The sequence below is a fragment of the Myiozetetes cayanensis genome, unplaced genomic scaffold (assembly GCF_022539395.1).
Source record: "Myiozetetes cayanensis isolate MyiCay16 unplaced genomic scaffold, myiCay2020 scf9, whole genome shotgun sequence".
In the NCBI taxonomy this organism is placed as follows: domain Eukaryota; kingdom Metazoa; phylum Chordata; class Aves; order Passeriformes; family Tyrannidae; genus Myiozetetes; species Myiozetetes cayanensis.
The window spans coordinates 38,621,054-38,638,626 of NW_026088185.1; the positions used below are offsets into that span (position 1 = coordinate 38,621,054).

At 43.0% G+C, this 17,573-nt stretch overlaps 1 protein-coding gene across 7 annotated transcripts in view; it reads left to right on the forward strand.

The window, feature by feature from the left end:
* The window catches only part of TANC1 (tetratricopeptide repeat, ankyrin repeat and coiled-coil containing 1), a 67,135-nt gene that overhangs the window by 26,870 nt on the left and 22,692 nt on the right, over nt 1–17,573 (forward strand). For 4 of the 7 annotated variants that reach the window (XM_050340367.1, XM_050340361.1, XM_050340362.1 and 1 more), the window contains 4 exons: nt 4,967–5,170; nt 11,098–11,199; nt 12,883–13,004; nt 13,935–14,121. In XM_050340367.1, coding sequence (XP_050196324.1) covers nt 5,071–5,170; nt 11,098–11,199; nt 12,883–13,004; nt 13,935–14,121 — 511 coding nt within the window. In that variant the 5' untranslated portion in view covers nt 4,967–5,070. The remainder of the gene's footprint in view (nt 1–4,966; nt 5,171–11,097; nt 11,200–12,882; nt 13,005–13,934; nt 14,122–17,573) is intronic. The other 3 variants (XM_050340364.1, XM_050340366.1, XM_050340365.1) reach the window with 1 other exon arrangement.

A 17,573-nucleotide genomic window follows, 5' to 3' on the forward strand; every position in this document is an offset into this window, starting at 1 on the left:
TGTATTTTCCATGCCATTTCCATGTTTCCTGCCCCAGAAGGCTGACTGTGGACTGCCCTGCTGAGCAGGGATGGTCAGTGTGGGTAGTGGTGTGACTGGTTGCCCTGCCCTAACTGGGCAGACTGGGACACTGGCCCCATGCCCTCCTGGAGTGCCCTCTCCTGCAGGGTATGTACAAGCACCCAGGGAAGCTTTTCGGTTTCCAAAGACGCAGAACCTTTAAAGGGCAATGATCAGTGTTTGGCAGTTAAAATTAAGCACCTTACACACAGTCTCTGAGCCATTGGAGAGTTCTGGGTACACTTGCCTGTCAGTTCTATTGAAAGATTGGACTCAAATGGAACATCAAAATCATCATCATCATGGCTGGGCTTCACGAACAAAGATTTGAGAAGGACTCTACCCACGGTTTCTGCAAGCACGCTGATGGCAAAAACATGAAAAACTGTGTTTTTAAAATACCAAACCCACTGGTTTCTTGGTTCGAGTTTCTTGCTACTTGGACATAGTGATGCCTCATTCTAGAAGGGGCTTTCCAGATGGATGGCTTTACTCATACTGTTTTCTTTTTCCCACTTGTAATTTCCTTCCAAACATACCTGTAAGTCTCGTCTCTTACTGACATGGTTAGGGTGTAACACATTCTGCAGCAGAGTTGGGTAAGACAGCAGTGACATGTGAGCACATGTGAATGCTGGCTGTTCCTGTTGCAGTCTCTCCATAGTGTGGGTGGTACAGTTGCTGTCTGTGCTGTTCTCCAGCAGTTCCCACAGAGGGATCATGGCACACGTGCTGGGCAGGGACTGGAGGCCTCATGTGAAGCAGCTCAGGGAACAACCCGGCTGCCACCCTCCTGTGCCAGGGGGTTAATTCCATCTCACCTCGGACCATTGTGCTCGCTCTGGAGTAGCAGGGAATTACAGCTCCTGCTCACCCTCTGGGGTCATCCAGGTGAAGATTCCCCAGGATTTGTGCAGTGCCAGTGGCGGCTGTGCCTGCGGGAGCTGTCACAGTGCAGCACCGCAGGATCCCAGCGCTGGGTCCCTCGGCTTTGGAGAGCCCAGGGGTGGGGCCTGGGCAGTGCCCTGGGCAGCCTGCACTGCTCTGTGTGGCAGCAGCAGGACTGTGGTGGCTGACAGAGGCACCATCGCCCTGTTCCAGCAGGATTGCCGGGGCTGTTCACGGGCAGAACACCCGCGTGCCTTTGGGACTGAGCTGGATGGGGGGTCTGCTCTGGTTGTCTTTACCGTGTAGAGGGCTCCAATCCCTCTCCTGCCCTCACTGGACAGTGTGCTGGGCTCCAAGGTCTGCCAGCATGAGCTACCAGTGGCCTCGGACACAGCCCCAGACCAGCCCCATGAACGTTCCCCCTGCCCAAGGGTCCTTAGCAATTTACCCAGGGTTTGCCACATTCCAGTCTCCTACCCCAAACGTGTTACAAAGTGCAAAGTTTGCAGCTGTTACATGGCAGAATTTTTGCTCCTTCCTTGGTTTCTAGTTCATACCACAGGAATCTGGTCAGAGCTGCATTCTCATGTCTTTGGGGCGATGTGGCGGGTTCTTGGTCAGCAGCATCCTGCAGTGTTAGTGCTTTTTTTTCTTTTCAAAACATCTTGAACAGAACTGCAGAATTTAGGATTTCTTCTGCTGTAGCACAATTCTGGATCAATTTTTTTTAAGTGGGTTGAGAGTCTTCCGTTTCACTTAAGTAGACAGGTTAAGGGAGAGAAAGACAAAATGGGCCAACCCAGCAGGGCCTGCCAAGGGAATCCATGGAACATTGTCTGCTCTGCAGTCACTCTCAGTATCCAGACTCAGGGACTCAGGGACAACTGCAGAGTTGTTTTAACTCTCAGTTGTAAAGGTTGTGGTCCTATTCCCTCGTGTTGAAATAATCTGAATTCCCACATCTGCACCAAATTCTTTTTACACATATTTTGATAAAGTAGTTGGCATTCTTCTGGTTTCTAAGCAACTTACATTGAATGAAGAATTAGATGCATTTCATTATGTTTAATACTGACATATACCCTGTAAAGTTTTTCATTATTCAATAGAATTAGTTTAAAGTTCAGGTTCTCTTTTAAGATGTTAAACTCTACAAAATCATTACTTTAGTCAGCCATCCTTGTATCTTTTTGTATCTAAAGAAAAAAAGTAGTTTGTTAATCAGATTATGCCTTTGAATTGCATCCCTAGGTGCTACTAAACTGGGATTTGATTTCCATTCTTTAGGCTTTTTGTGTGTGGTTTTAAAAACTATTAAGTTGTTTCTGTGGTTACTTTGACCACTGAGTAAGAACTCCAGTGTTGATTGATGCTTATGAAAGCTTTTTGTCCAGAGGCTACTTGGCAGTGGAAAATGTACAACTCAGAGGTTTAAAAAAAAGAGAAAGTGGGGTTTCACAGGACCTTCCCTTATGTGTTTGTTTGACATTGTTAACAAACTTGTGAGAGGTCATTCTCCTATTCCAGAATTGGCATCTTCAGTTTTGCACTGGGGTAGGCACCAAGAATGTCATGTAATTTTAAAGTATTGTTCTGGTAGCTAAAATATTTTAAGTTACTAACCTTTAGGTTAGTAACAAATAATTTGGGGTTTCTGTGTTTATCAGCATGTGGCCTCTGCCGATATTCAGGCATTGTAACAAATTGTATTTGGACAGCTGTTTCTCATGCATTTTTCTGGTATCATGTCAAATTGCTATGTTAGAAACAAAATGTATTACCTGGTGGATTCCACAAGCTTGGTAATTTTGGGTCTGTCTTGTCATATATGTAGATCCAGGTATCTTATGGGAATTTTCCTGTAAGGTGGATGAAATATATAAATTTGGTCATCAGCCCAATTTACACATAATAGAAAATGTAGGATTAGGATAAATAAAACCTACAGGATCGATTTAGAGACTTGGGAAAGGATGTCCTAAGCCTGTAAAAGGAAGCTTGCCACCCCTCAAGCTGGAGCCAGCCACAGGTGAGGTTCCTCATGTGGCTGTGGAGCTGCCCTGTGTGTGTGGGTCCCTCAGAGATCTGTGGGCCCTGTCCTGTGGCCGGGGCTGGGCTCCAGAGCCACAAACCCTCTCCAGATGCCGGCAGTGCCTGGGCAGGGACTCTGGACTGTCTCTGGGAGCCCCTGCCCTCTCATGGAGCGGTTCTTCCTGCTGTGCCCCCATGGTGTGTGAGGGAAGGGGATCCTCATCCAGCAGCTGTGAGGGACGGGGGCTGTTCCAAGGCCCCTCCATTAAAGCTGCTCCTGGATCTCGAGGGGAGGAAGGGCTGGCCCATGCCAGGGGCTGGGCAGTGTCCCAGGGGCTGGGGGTGGTTCCCTGCCGTTCCTGGTGTCCCTGGGTTCTGAGCTCCCAAGGGCTCCCAGCTGGTCTCTGAGTTGTGGGTTAACAGCTCTTTAGAAAGGGCCTGGAAGAGCAGCAGGACTTTCTGCTTTCTTGGAATGACATTTGTCTAACAGCTGTTTGCTATTCCGCAGTATCCTCACCATTCCCATTTATAACAGGAGAGTTTCTGCTTCAGCAGAGCACAGTCCTGTTAAACATGTTCACATCACTGAGGATATGGCATCCGTAGGTTGGAGCCAGTAGGGTTGGCTTTTCTGAGGGTGTGTTCTTTGCTCTGAAGAGCTGTTCTGTCTGAACACCATGGGTATGTGAGTGGCAATGAGCAAAGGTTTGTTGTGAAATTAGGAAATTAAGTGATTGAAAAGGAGAATTTATGTGCTACACATTTTAGATTTTCGGTTTTTAAGTCATACTGGTCTCAGAATCTGAGCCATGGAAGACTGCTCCCCACAGTATCTGCAGGGCTGTCAGGGAAAAGGAAGACTGGAGTACTGCTGGCACAAAAATTGCTAAGATGCAATGGTGTCCGTATGTATTGACTGTAAAATATCTTTCCAGTTACTGTCATGATCAAATAATCTGAATGTACTGATTAGAGCTATTTAGCCCCGTCCAACTCTCTTCCATGTTGTAACATTTCATATACAGTAGAGAAGGATAAATTAATTCAAAAGTCAACTAAGAAGACAGTGAATTAAACAGATTGTTTGTGTCATCATAAAAGGGAAAATAGAAGTGAGGGAATTGTAGGTGAGCTTGTTAACCTCCTTGAACCTCTCTACCCCTCAGCATTCCACTTGGAATACTTATACAAATTCCAACTTAAAACCTGGCAATGTATCTAGTAAAAAGCTGTTAGCAAGAATTCCAGTATTCTCTAATTAAATTTAGCAGCATTACCGTTCTATTTCCTTGCTTTTTGCTTATGTTCAAAGGAAAAATGGAATGTCACAAATTTGTCTGTGCATTCTTCAACAACTTGTGAAGCAAACTTACATTACTGTGTTGAATAATAAAGAATAATAAACCTAATGTTAAATCTTGAATCAACTGTTGTGAAAGTTTAATTTCAAAATTAAAAAAAAAAAAAACCAGAAAAAAATCCTTAGCCTCTTTATTTCTACTCAAAGTGAAAAAACATCTTAGACTGGTCATCTCTGAGTGTACCTTTTAATGATCTACCTTTCCATTCTTTGTGACAGGTAACCCAACTAAATTCTTCCCTTAACTAGTTCAGTAAACAACCCTTCAGGTGGTCGTGACTTTCAGGCTATCACAGTGATCCTAAAACACCCTCTTAGCTATAAAAATACTTTTATCTTCATTGGAAACTTACCTCTAAGAAAGAAACCTGGAAAGTACTGACTGTTGAAAGTGAGATTTTTCTCCCCCCTTTCGGTCTGTAGTACATTAAATGGAAATGTTGCTTACTTGTATTTACATTTTTCTGGTGGTTATCTGGATTCTGCAGTGCAGGGGGCACAGTAAGACCAGTCATGCTCAGCTGTCGCTGGCAAACGCTCCCATGTGTTAAATGCTTGTATTTCAGTGCAACTCTGTGGTGTTTGTTTTGGCACATCAGCTAACAGATGACAAAATTCTATTTTCAGCAGGTGATTGCTGCCCAGAGAATGCCTCGCAGGCTGTAACCACATCTGGCCACAATGCAGATTTGCCCCCGGGGGACCAGCCAGGCCCCGAGGACACCTACAGAATGAACGTGGCCAAGGGAGTCTCGATGTCCCTGCCGTCCTCGCCCCTGCTGCCACGCCAGGCCTACCTCATGCAGGCCAGGGCAAACAAGAAGTCTCCAGGTAAAATGAAACAATGAGCCGCTCAAATCTGCACAGCATGTTAGCTCAGTTACTGACAGATGTTACATAAACCAACACAGGAAAATCACATTGAACTTTTGCAACAAAAACGAGAGCAGTGCATGTTCCCAGGGAAAAAAAGGTAATTGGTTACTAAATAGAATATATTATTTCATATGGCAGAAGATTAACTGATGTTGCGAATACTTGTACTGAAATATCTGAATATGCTTAAGTCCAGTTATTTATGATTAGTGTATCAGGTAGAGGACTGCTGCAAAACCCTTTGTTTATGCATATGTTAATGACTGTGTAAGAGTGGGTGTTTTTGCAGTTCATTTATTTCACTCCTATCTCCGAACATAAATGTATTAATAGACAAATTGCTGTGGAAGTGACAAGGAAGTTGTTAATTTTAAGGGGTTGTGTCCTCAGTGGTGCCAACACAGTGGTGCGTGAGCCAGGCTAAATATGGGGCTCCATGGGCTCCTTTTATCAGCATTCTGTGCATCGAGATCATTCCAGCACACCAGCATCACCAGGGTTCACTGGGGGCAGAGCTGGGGAGCCAAGTGACACTGTCCATATTCCTGCTGCCTGTGGAGACACTCAACAGGTTTGAGTTATAAGGTCTGGGAGCAGAGAGTGTTGAAAGGTGGGTTTTGTCAGCACTGAGAAATGTCTTGGTTAACAACCCATTTTACATAAAATTAAAGAAAAACCATTGTTCAAAGAATTGCTGTAGGATAGGTAATACAGTTTGTAAAAAGTATTCTTGGGTTAACTTGCCTATCAATAGTGGGTTTTTCTCCTTTCAAAATTTAAAAGCAATAATCTTGCTTTATACTTACATAATTTTGGGTTGGTTTTGACAGTTCTCATAAAGGTTTTGAGCCACAGAATGGTATTTTGATGTTTTGTCCCTTACTACAAGTGGTTTGTGTGCTAAACAACTTTAAATGATGGGTGAAGTCCTTGAAAAGGGGAAGGAAATGGGATTTTTGGCCAAGACTTAAGTGAAGGTCAGGATATAACTCTTAGTTTTGTTACTGTTGAGAAAACCTTACTGCACTCTGGGTGCCTTTGAGATAATATTTTACCAAACCCCTCACTCTGTGATTTAGGGTAGTCACATTTTTATAGGGGAGTAGCTGCTAACTGGTTCTCTTGCAGAAAATGATGAGCAGTTGATAACTGGTGACTGAAAAACCACATTCACTGTGACTGCAAAGTCATTCCACTGTGATTCACAGCCAAAGGAGGAGAGTTCTTAAGATTATAAAGTACTGGGAATGCATTGGCATTTATGTGTCATTATTTTGCACAAAGACCTAACTAGGCAATAGGATGCTGACAGAAACATTCTGTGCTGTTCCTTAGTCTCTGAACAAACTATAGCTAGTGGAAGATGATTTAATATAAATTAACTGCCTCACATCTGGGGCAAGAATAGTACAAAGATGATACTAATGTTCTGATTTCAAAGCTCCATGTTTTAGTAGCATGATAGCAAGTTACAGATCTTTCAGGATATGGTGAGTGAAAGAGGAAAGGATTGGGCTGTAGTGATGAAGTTAACTAACCAGTGGTAGAACAAAATTCTGATTTCAGCTGCTTAGGGGCATGTTTTTCAGTGTAAATAATATCATTAATTTTTTTTTTAAGTCTTTGAAACTGTGTAATAGAGCAGAAAAAAGAGTGTCCCTTGACATGTGGTCATTGGTTCTGCATTTAATTCTGTTCCTACAGCTGCACAGGTTGATGGTCAAGTATAAATTGGGTGATACTCTTGCATAACTTATTTCCCTGAAATAAAACTCTATTTAGTATCTACTAGACTGAAGCAATACACTGACTATTCTCACTGCTGATTAAAGAGTATACTCACTGTCTGCTGCCCAGATTTTAGAGAAGAGTTCTTCATAATGTTTAATTGAGTCTGAATAGTTCTAGTTAAAAATTATGCTTAGTAAATTAAAAATAGTTTTCTGAGTGTGTTTCACAGTTATAAATTTAAAAATTAAAGTTGTAGTTAACCAATACTTACTTGCACTAATGTTCATGAAAACATCTTTATTTGAGGTCATCATATATACTTTTCTAGGAAATTTGTCTACTCTTGTTGATGTTTGTCTGCTCCTGCATCTCTGTTTGCTGATAATATGTTTGTATGATCAGTGGATAAAAATAGTTTTTCCTGGTTAGGTAATTTGTTAAATGATGAAGGTGTGCCAGCTCATGGGGATAGAGCTGCTCTGTAGGACAGGTGTGCACAGCTCATGGGCCGTGGAGAGCTGCACAGCCAGGGTGGGTGACACTGTGCTTTAGTTATTTGTGTAGGAGGTGGGAGCTTTCTCTCTGCTGGGAGAGCTTGGAGAGTACCAGTGTTTCTGGCCCCAGTTCAGTCAGGGGGCCAAGAGGGCCAAGGGCTCCTGGCCTGGCTCAGGATCAGTGGCAGCAGGAGTAGGGCAGGGATTCTTGCCCTGCACTCAGCCCTGGGGAGGCCACCCCTGGAGTGCTGTGTCCAGCTCTGGGCCCCTCATGTCAGAAGGACATGGAGGGGCTGGAGCAGGTGCAGGGAAGAACAACCAGGCTGAGGAAGGGACTCGAACACAGGGCCTGTGAGGAGAGGCTGAGGGAGCTGGGGTTGTTGAGCCTGAAGAGGAGGCTCAGGGGAGACCTCATCCCTCTCTACAACTCCCTGAGAGGAGGTTGTATCAAGGTGGTGGTCGGTCTCTTCTCCCAGGCAGCTCTCAGTAAGACAAGAGGGCACGGTCTTAACCTGTGCCAGGGGAGGTTTAGGTTGGATATTAGGAAGAAATTATTTACAGAGAGGGTAATCAGGCATTGGAATGGGCTACCCAGGGAGGGAGTGGAGTCACCACCCTCCATTCCCTGGGGGTGTTTAAATGAGACTGGATGTGGCATCAGTGCCATGGTTGGGAACCAAGGCAGGGTTGGATCAAGGCTTGGACTTCATGATCTCAGAGGTCTTTTCCAACCCAGCTAATTCTGTGATTTAACTCTGGCTGTAAAACGAGGGAAGAAAGAAATTATATCTTAAATCACTAAGGTGCCTGAAATTAATGGCAAACTAGAGCTACTGGATCATTTGGAGTCAGAAACTTCCTTAATGACAGTTCATTGAGGAGAAGGTGGATAAAAGAGCGGAAACAAACAGCACAAGGAAAAAGTTGTCAGCAGGACAATGATGGGGAGCAGTACATGAAAAACTGTCACAGTAAGTTGAATTTCTCCTACAGTAAAGCTACGATGAACATTGCTTGAATTGGTAATCTTACAGGTAAATCAGTATTCATGTTCTTAAAGGGGTAGTAGTTGATTGTACTCTGATTTAGGAGGATCAAGTAAAAGAATGAAAATACTGATTTATAAAGGATGTTCCAAAAAAATGTGGGTTTGGAGTTTAAGGTGTAAGTGAAAGATACTGCTGCTGCCCTTGAAGTAAATGTTTGTTGGCTTAAATTAGTGATACAATAATGCTTGAACAGAGAAAGGGAACAGCTTTCCTTTGAAATCAGGGAATTGCCACCAGTGAATGTCAAGAGATGGCTGCTAGGAGAGTCTACCATAAATGTGCAATAGATCTTTAATTAGTTTTGAAATTAAACTTCAATTAAAGCTTCTAATTAATAAACAAAGTATCAGCATACCTGATATTTGAGACTAGACTAGGTCAGAGAACCAGTTTCATCTCGGCTGCAGTTCTGTGCCCTGCCCTTGAGAGCTCTGGGAGCTGTTCCTCCTGCATGCAGTAACCTGTTCAAGGTCCAGCACCTGCGTGGGGCAATCCCCAGGATCAGTACAGTTCCACTTGGTGCTGATGGGAGGGAAAGGAAGGCAATGCACAGATTACAATCATCTTTTGAAAAATCAGCTTTTCTGCAGTCAAAAAAGCATTAAGAATTACTAGGAAAGCAATAGATCATTTTAAAAAAGTGTTTTATGGAATTGGATAAATCTGTAGTTTGTCCTCCTCGGGAGGAGAGCAGTGTAACTGGTGATACCAACTTTAAACATCCGCAGTTGAGGGAGGAAAGAGCTCGACTGGAACGACTGGTGGTGTGGGAGGGTGCTGAAGGGGAATCATTTAAATAGACTGCCCTGGTATTTGTCTGCCTGGAAGAAGGAGAGTTGCAGGGAAGAGGAGACAGTGAGGTACAGTGTGAGGTAGTGTTGGGTTAACCTGCAGAGGGTGCAGGCTGGGAAAGAAGGGCCAGGGTGAGTTGTCGGAGGGAAGATCCATCTAGTACTCCTAAATATCTGGTGACCACTTCTGCCTCCCGGTAAGGCCCTGAACAGCAGTCCCAGGAGCCCGCCAGGGACTGGGTTTCCCCTACTTGGATTCCTCTCTACCATGTGCTGCTGATAAAACCCTTCCCAGATGAACTTCCATCAGACCTAATTCAGCCACTTTACACTTCTGGAAAAATACTTCTATTGTGCAGATACAGTTCATATTTAAATGGATCCTTTTTCATCCATGGATTAATTCGTGTGGCCTGTTCTAGATAGTGCATGAAAATAAACTTATGAATTCTCATACTTACTGCAATGTTGTATGTCAGATTTGCAGGTACTGTAAGTCACTTTCACAGTAAGGAAGTGAGGAAGAAAATTCAGTAAAGGGTCTACTTCAGAGCTTAAAACATGAGTATTAAAAATACATCCTGAAGATATTTCCATTTTGATCTAGTTTTACATGACTGCTACATATTGTTCTGGTTCTTTTAGAACGATTGGTTTTTTTGTTGTTCAGCCTTGATACATTTGAGTATACTTCTGCTTACAAATGACAGGTGTGGACTGTTGTCTCCTTAAAGAATGAGAATTTATTACAAAGGAATGTGTACTTTTTGCTGTTTCCAGCAGGGCCAGTGCCCCTTATTTTCGTTAGGCAGTAGCGTTGGAAGAGCCCCCTCTGCCGACAGGTGGTTCTTGGCCTTCGGGGCAAAAAGTGGAATCGACTCAAGACTCTCTACTAGGGATACAAACATATGTTCAAATATGACTGACCAGCATTTCTTAGCTAAGAAATGGGGTTGTCACCGTGTTCCCATGTTGCACTTTTAGATGGAAGTCTGAAAGAGATGGTGGGTCCACCCAGATCGTTCTTGGGGAGTGACACCCTGAGATGGGGCGGCCAAGCTTCCCGGCTCTCTGACAGTGTGACCCTGGGAGCCTGAGGCCAAGGAGGAGAGAGATGGAACTTCTCTTTCAAAGCAGTCATCAGCCTTACAGTGCTCGGGAAAATGAGCAGGAAATCAATGTACTTTTTAGAGACTTAATGTAGCATCTGAGGCTGCTGCCAGAAGGAAAGATGGGATGCTTTTTGTGGCTGAAATGCCATATGCTAAATATATTGTGGAGTTTTAATAAACGAAGTGTGGGATGTCTGAGAGAGCTTTAGAGTGGCCTTGAATTCTGAACCAAGGAGAAGGATGTTGTTTGAAGACCCAAACTGCAGATAGGAAAACCCCTTTACTGGGGCCATGTGTGCAGTTGGCATCAGCCCTACAGTCTCTCCCCAGAGCTCCCTGAAGGGACTTCACTCTGTTTGGGCAGGAAGTGCAGACCAGGAGGAGGAACAGTGAGAGCCTGAGCTGCAGTCCTGAGTTACACACCAGCAGGAAGGAGGAAAGGAGGGAATGCAACCTGCTTGAGTTGCTTGCAGCTTACACACCACGTACAGTGAGTTTGTTTTCCAGCAGACCTCGTGTTCCGAAAAGCCCAGAGTGTGTGTTTCTCTCCAGAGTGTCAGTGCAGCAGCTTGCTGCTCCTTACAGCAGCAGCTGTGTGTAAGAAGTAATTCCTCTGCTTTTTTAGCATCATGGAGAATACAGGACACAGGAAACTTGTGATCCATCTGGGAAAAGTTGGATCCACTCAACTCCTTCCCGTTGCAGGTCCGGTCAGGAAGCCCAAGTATGTGGAAAGTCCCCGCGTGCCCGGTGAGGCGGCTGTGCCCCTGCGGAAGGGCCCGGAGCCAGGAGAGCCCTGCCCCAGCGGTGAGTGTGTGTGCAGAGAGCTGTGTGAAGCACAGAGTGCCTTCTGGAGTGCACAGTGCCCAGGAGAGCCCTGCCCCAGCAGTGAGTGTGTGTGCAGGGAGCTGCAGGAGCTGTGTGAAGCACACAGTGCCTTCTGGAGTGCACACTGCCCGTGCCTGTGGCAAGGAGGAGGTGTTTGCTGTCATACCCTTGTTATCTTTGTCTCAGTTCTTGGGGCTGGTCATTTAAAGGAAACGACAGTTTAAAAAGCCAATGTTTTCTTTCAGAAAAAGGCCTTTATTTTTGATACTTAGTAATAAATATAGATCTAATTGTAATTGTTTTCACCGTCTATTTGATACGGTGTAGTTACCCTGGTCCCTCTTGTGCCTTCATCTTCACAACCTTTTAGTGCTGGCATTAAAGTTTTAGGTGCAGCTGTGAGAGCATGTAGTTCTCATCCCCCTAATCTGAAGGTGACCATGCTGTGATACTCCTCCTCTCATAGAGCTGCACTCCCAGGCAGACTACTGGGGATCAGCATTAACCTCTGCTGTGTGAGGACTGGACAGTGCTTGTTGGATTAAACACCTTGGGCTTTGGTCTCTGTCACTGACTGAATTTGGTACTATGCCTAACATTTACTCAGATTTGTCAATGTTATAATTTAAATATAATAATAATAGATGGTGATTTCACAAACTCTGTAACTTCAGGATTGTGACTTAGAGGTTAACTGTAAACTTTAAAATGGCAATTTTTTAGAGAAAATGTATTCTCCAGTCAAATATTTGAAGGCCTGTCAATTTGTGAAAATTCTGAGATAAAAAAAATCTTCTGCTGTTTACTTTTGTAGACTTTTTGCTTTTGGGATTGAGAATCAGATAATTCAGTCTTTCAGAGTAAAACCTGTGCTGTTTGGAAAGTGGCTGTGCAGGTGCTCCTGGGTTTCCCCCTTGGCAGTTCCAGAGTTAAGTGTTCCTGCAGGAGATGGTTCTCAGAGTGGTAGGATGATGCTCCTTACTCAATTAGCTGTTTATACCTGAGGATGGGACAGGCCTACATATGTATTTTTTTTAATGGACAAAAGAAATTAATACTCTATAAATGTTCTTGCTAGAGCAGATGGTCCCAGGTTGGTGGGTGATGCCACACTGCTGCAGTCAAGGAAAATGGCTTGTTTGTGAGATTCCATTAGCAAGAGGTGTTTGCCATGGGTGCAGCTGTGCTTGGCTGCTTTTGGTGGAGGTTGCCTCATCTTGAACTTTGTCTTGTTGCATCAGTTGGATGGCAGAAGACATTTCAAAGCACTGTACCGACAGAATTAAATATCTTTGCAGCCAGAAGAGCTGGGAACTGTGTCATCTGTGTCATTAACCTCTACTTTTTTTGACATTTCAGAAATAGAATCTCAACCTGCAACTAAGCTTTGATAGCATTCAGCTTAGTGCTGCAGGTGGGAAAATGGTCATGTAACATTGCTCATCAGTCCAGGGATGAACTGGTTGCACTTAAAACATTTCTGTTTTGACTGGCAGGGTGGGTTTTAACTCGCCTAGATTTGTGCAGATATGCAGAGGATCCAAGACTCACCAGCAATTAAAAGTTTGATGGATAGTTTGGTTGTACTCTTTTTAGCTCTTTTAACAGTTTCCAAATACAAGACTCTAACCTTCACCAACTTTTTTTCTCTCCACTCCAAAGCAAAGCCTGACAAAGACTCAAGCTGTTCTCCTGCAGCACAAGAATTGATGACAAGATTGGGTTTTTTACTGGGGGAAGGGATTCCAACTTCTGCTCACATGGAAGAGAAAAATGAAGTTATGGTAGGAAAATTATATATATTTAATGTTCATCCTGTTTCAGAGAGGACTGATGTTATTTCTTCTATTTCCTAGTTGCAGTTACTTCTTGATATTTACCAAAATACAATCTGTTTTAATAGACATATAATAATAGAATCATACTTTAATATTAACAGGTGGGTTTATTAGGCATGGAAGGTCAACTCACAATTTCAAACCAAACAAACTGAATTAGCTCCTCATCATTTCTAGAGGTTAAATCTAATCTTCTGTGAATGTGAATAGCTTTTGGAGTTCTCTCGGCCTTTCTTCCTTTCTCGGAACCTTTTTGCTTTTGTTTTCAGTGATTGCTGAGAATGCAAAATATCAGTGTTGTGTTAAAATGGGAGCATGCTGGGGGATAGGGTTGTGTTTGTTTTTTCCTGAGAAGTTCATGTCAGTTTGGCAGTCTTTCTCTGTCATTTGGGGTAGAGGGATTGGAGAGAAACAAGCAGCTATTGTCCATATGAAAGTCATCTGCTAACCAGAACTTCACAGTAACTGCTCCTGCCCCTTACTCTATCCACTTTTATTCCCAGTCCTCATAAATCTTAGTGCATCAGTTTGGGTTTCACTGATAGTGAAATGTGGGTAAGACTGCAGTTCTAGTGTTTCTGTCCAAAGAATAACTAGAGGAGGTGGAGGGGAAGGATATCCAGAGAAGAAATTTGCTTCACTGCAGTTCTTCCACTGAAGAAACTGTGAAATTCCCTTTTTTAGTTCAGAGGTCACTTTTTAAGAGTAATATTAAAGATTAAGATTCCCAATCTAAACAAAGCTTCCACTTCTTGGAGATTTTCCTTGAAAAATGGGCTCTTTGCTTTGTTCTTACTGTGCTTCCCCTCGAGGTGTGTAGTCCTCTACCGGGCAGTGTCCTGCTGTGAGTGAGTGTTCCTGCTCTTCCCACGGCAGTGTGCAGTCCCCAGCCGAGGAGTGAGTCCCTGTTCCACCCTGACCAGCAGCACGACCTCACCCAGCACCGACAGCCCCTGCTCCACCCTCAACAGCTGCGCCGGCAAAGCGGCGGCCAAGGGCAGCCCCTGCGGCACCATCAGCACCCCCAGCTCCACCCTGGAGAGCAAGGACAGTGGCATTATAGGTGAGCATCCGGAGGTGCCAGGTAACAGAAAGCAGTTTCCTCTTGGTTGTGCAAGTCTGAACAGCTGCTTCATGTCCTTGTGTTTGGTCCTGCGCTGTCCATGGATCCTGTTTCAAATCCTCTGTGCTCGGAAGATTGAAATCTTGTTCTTGGCTATAACAGTTGCTCAGTTGCTGTTGTAAGGTGTGCATTTCTCTTCTTTTATTTTCCTGTTGCAGTTCTAATTTCTCCTTGTTTTCCTTTAAAAGAATTAATTTCCTCTGGTTTTCTCCATTTCTTATTTTTCTCTGCCTTTTTCCTTTTCCATTATATAGGTCGATGCTTCTCATAAGGGTGAAGCACAGCAGAGTTTGAAGCTGGTTTAATTTCCAGCTGAGAAAACAATAACTGGTGTGACTTCTTATGAGAATCAAATCAGACTGGTTAAAAACAATGCAGACTTTTGATTAATTAGCGTGAAAATGAAACTAAAATGGGGCATCGTGGAAGAGGTGCAATTGTGTGAAAGGTGACTGAGCTGAGGGTGCAGGTGCCTCTCCTGTGGGGAGTCAGTGATTGTGAGAGGCAGCCACCCTCACAGCCCAGCTGTCACACAGCTCCTTTTACCACCTAGCTGAGTGTTTCAGCCAGTCTGATCAGCACTAAAGAAAATATTAAATTCCCTTTCTGCCTCATTTGTGCCATCTGCCCTGTTTGTGCTCCCTGCCCCAGTGGGTCTCTGTCTGTACCACTACCTCCCTGCACCTTCGGACACTCACGTGACAAGCTTTAATGTTATTTTCTGGAAGGTCAGGCTGAGATGTTAAAAGCATATTTTTCATGTTATGAACTGCTATAGTAAGGTTTATTCTTCTTTATTGTTTTAGTCTTTTTTTAATGCTGATTCTTTAACCAAGTAATTCCTTTTAAAACTGGTTTTAAGCTGTTAAGATTGCCAACAAAACCAAAGCTCAAAATGCCCCCTAACACAATGCTTTCTCAATACACAAAAGTGAACTTTTGGTTTTATTCAAGTCCAGCTGATTGAGTGAATTTAGGGAGGCTGAAGAATGGAAGCAGTTCTAGATCTGAAATGCTTGAATTTGACGAAGTAACCTTAAGACATGTCATTGTGTCTGACTGTGAACTTAGTGCTTTTCTATTTACAACTTCTGTTTGGAGAAGGAATTCCAAGTGCAAGTGATGTTTCCCTGCTTGTGAATTCTACCACGGTGATCACTCTGGTAACACTTCACTCTGATTTTATAGATGCTCTTGCATTTTATTATAAAGTGAGGTCATAAGTTTTGACATAAACTATTGTTACTGATCCATTACCCTAAAAGACATGTTTGTCATTCAACAAAAGACTCTTTTGTGTGAAACTTCAGTGCTTCAGTTTAAGAAAATGATTTTGTGAACTCATTCCATAGCAGATTGTTATCTGGTCAGCTTGGTGTAAGATCTACTTTTGAGGCAGCGTGAACATCTTGATGTAAAGGAAAGGGTATATCAGAATTGTTGCTCTTGGGAAAAGAGCACAAATGTAGATACTGTATGAACCTACTACCCAGGCTTTGCAAGCTTTAAATAGTCCAGGAGTATATGCATGTTCTAAATAAGGTCAGAAATAGCCTTGTGTTTGCTTAAAATAGTGTATTGGCATGACAACTACATCATCATTTTATAACCTTCTATGTACTAATATTTTAAAAAAATATTTTAGAACACAGTGGTAAAAATTGCTTATTAAACTACTGAAAATGAAGGAGTTTAAAAAATAAAAGAAATGGGAAAAAAAGTCCTTTATTATACAGGGAGAAGAGAGGATGGTGGAGTTGAGAAGTATGTGAGTGTGAGAGCAGAGAGGAGAAAACTCCTAGAGCAGGAGGGGAACTTCCGTGTAGCTCCTTCAGGCAATATGTGGTTCATGGTTTTGGGACCACATGAAAATCATCTGCTGCTGCTCTGTGGATCTGTTGTTCGTGTCTCAGATTCAGGGAGAACCTGAACATGCCCTGGCCACCCATGGCAGCACCCCTTGCATCTGTAAAGGCATAAAACCAAGAAAGGAAAGAAGAGGCATCTCTCTGATAAGTGACCTGGGCATTTCTTTTTTATATATAAATGTGTCTGAGCACCCAAATTTGGTGTTAGTAGCAAATGTGCATTTTAACTTATGCTTAGCAGGTATGCTTTCTGACGTCTTTGGCGGTGTTCATCTAGCCATGAAAATATCTTGCTCTTTCATGCTTCTTACATGGGCTTCCTTTGTATTTCTACTCCCACTATGTTTTCTGGGCCAGCAGACTGATGGGAAATCTGTCTTTTCTCCCTTTCCCTCTTTTTCGGATACAGTTCAGGTTTCCTTTAGTTTTCCAGTGTTCCACTGCTGTAGCTGAATCCTTCTTTGCTTCTATTGAGTTTGACATAATAGTAGTGGAGGCAGGTTTTAATCTTTAGCAATGAGCTGAGTAGGAGAAAAGATTGAGCTGCTGGCCAAAATGTAAGCTTTGCTGGATCCTTGCCCCTGTTTCAGTACAAAATCTCGAGCAGCCAGGTTTCCTGATGCTGCATCTCACTCCAGGAGGAATCAGAGCTTTAAAGTTTCCAGGAAGAGCCAGATTTTTTTGACACGACCATCAAAATTAAATAATTTGTCATACAGAAGTACAATTTAAAGTGTGTGAGAGGATTAATGGAGTACCTGAAAAGTTTTTTTCTTCTACTGCCTCTAAATTGTGTATCATATTATTGGTCCTTCTTAGAATACAAGCTCTTGAATTAAGGCATTAGATCTTACATTCCTTACAAATGTGAGCCTGAGCTGGAGTAATGCAGAGTTGTACAAGTAGCTCACCATCCTTAAAGGATGAAGCTGCAGTGCAGGTGGTGTGGAAGGAGAACAGTTGGTCGTTCCCCTGCCTGGATGAGGCTCAGTTCCAGGGACTGCTCACATGGTTGGGTTTCATTGCAGCTTCAATATATGCCAGAACTGCCATAATGTAGCTTTAACTTTTAAATTACTAGCCTAGAGAGGACCCAGAGTTCATATAGATACTATTATCTGTACTGGTACTGATTTTTTTATTTTTTAATTTTGTGGTTTTTTGATCCTGATGTTCTTTCATCCTCTATTGTATTTTCCTCTGTTGATTTAAGTGTTCAAAATGCACTGATTGTTGGCTTAACCTTTAATAAATATTTGTTGATCAGTTATTTTATGAGTTGTATGAGTCTGAACAGCTGCTTCGTGTCCTTGTGTAATTAAAAAAGTTTTAAATGGAAGTGAGTAGTTTCAATATTAAATATACCAAAGAAGTCTATATCTGTTCTTAGGCAACAAGATAGCATAATTTTATGAAACAGTACCTGAGTAGGCCTTCAGGAGTACAAATTCTTCACACCTTCAGTTATCACAGGAGGCCTTGATTAAATGCAGTCTCAGGCAGCTAAAGACACACTGATAACCC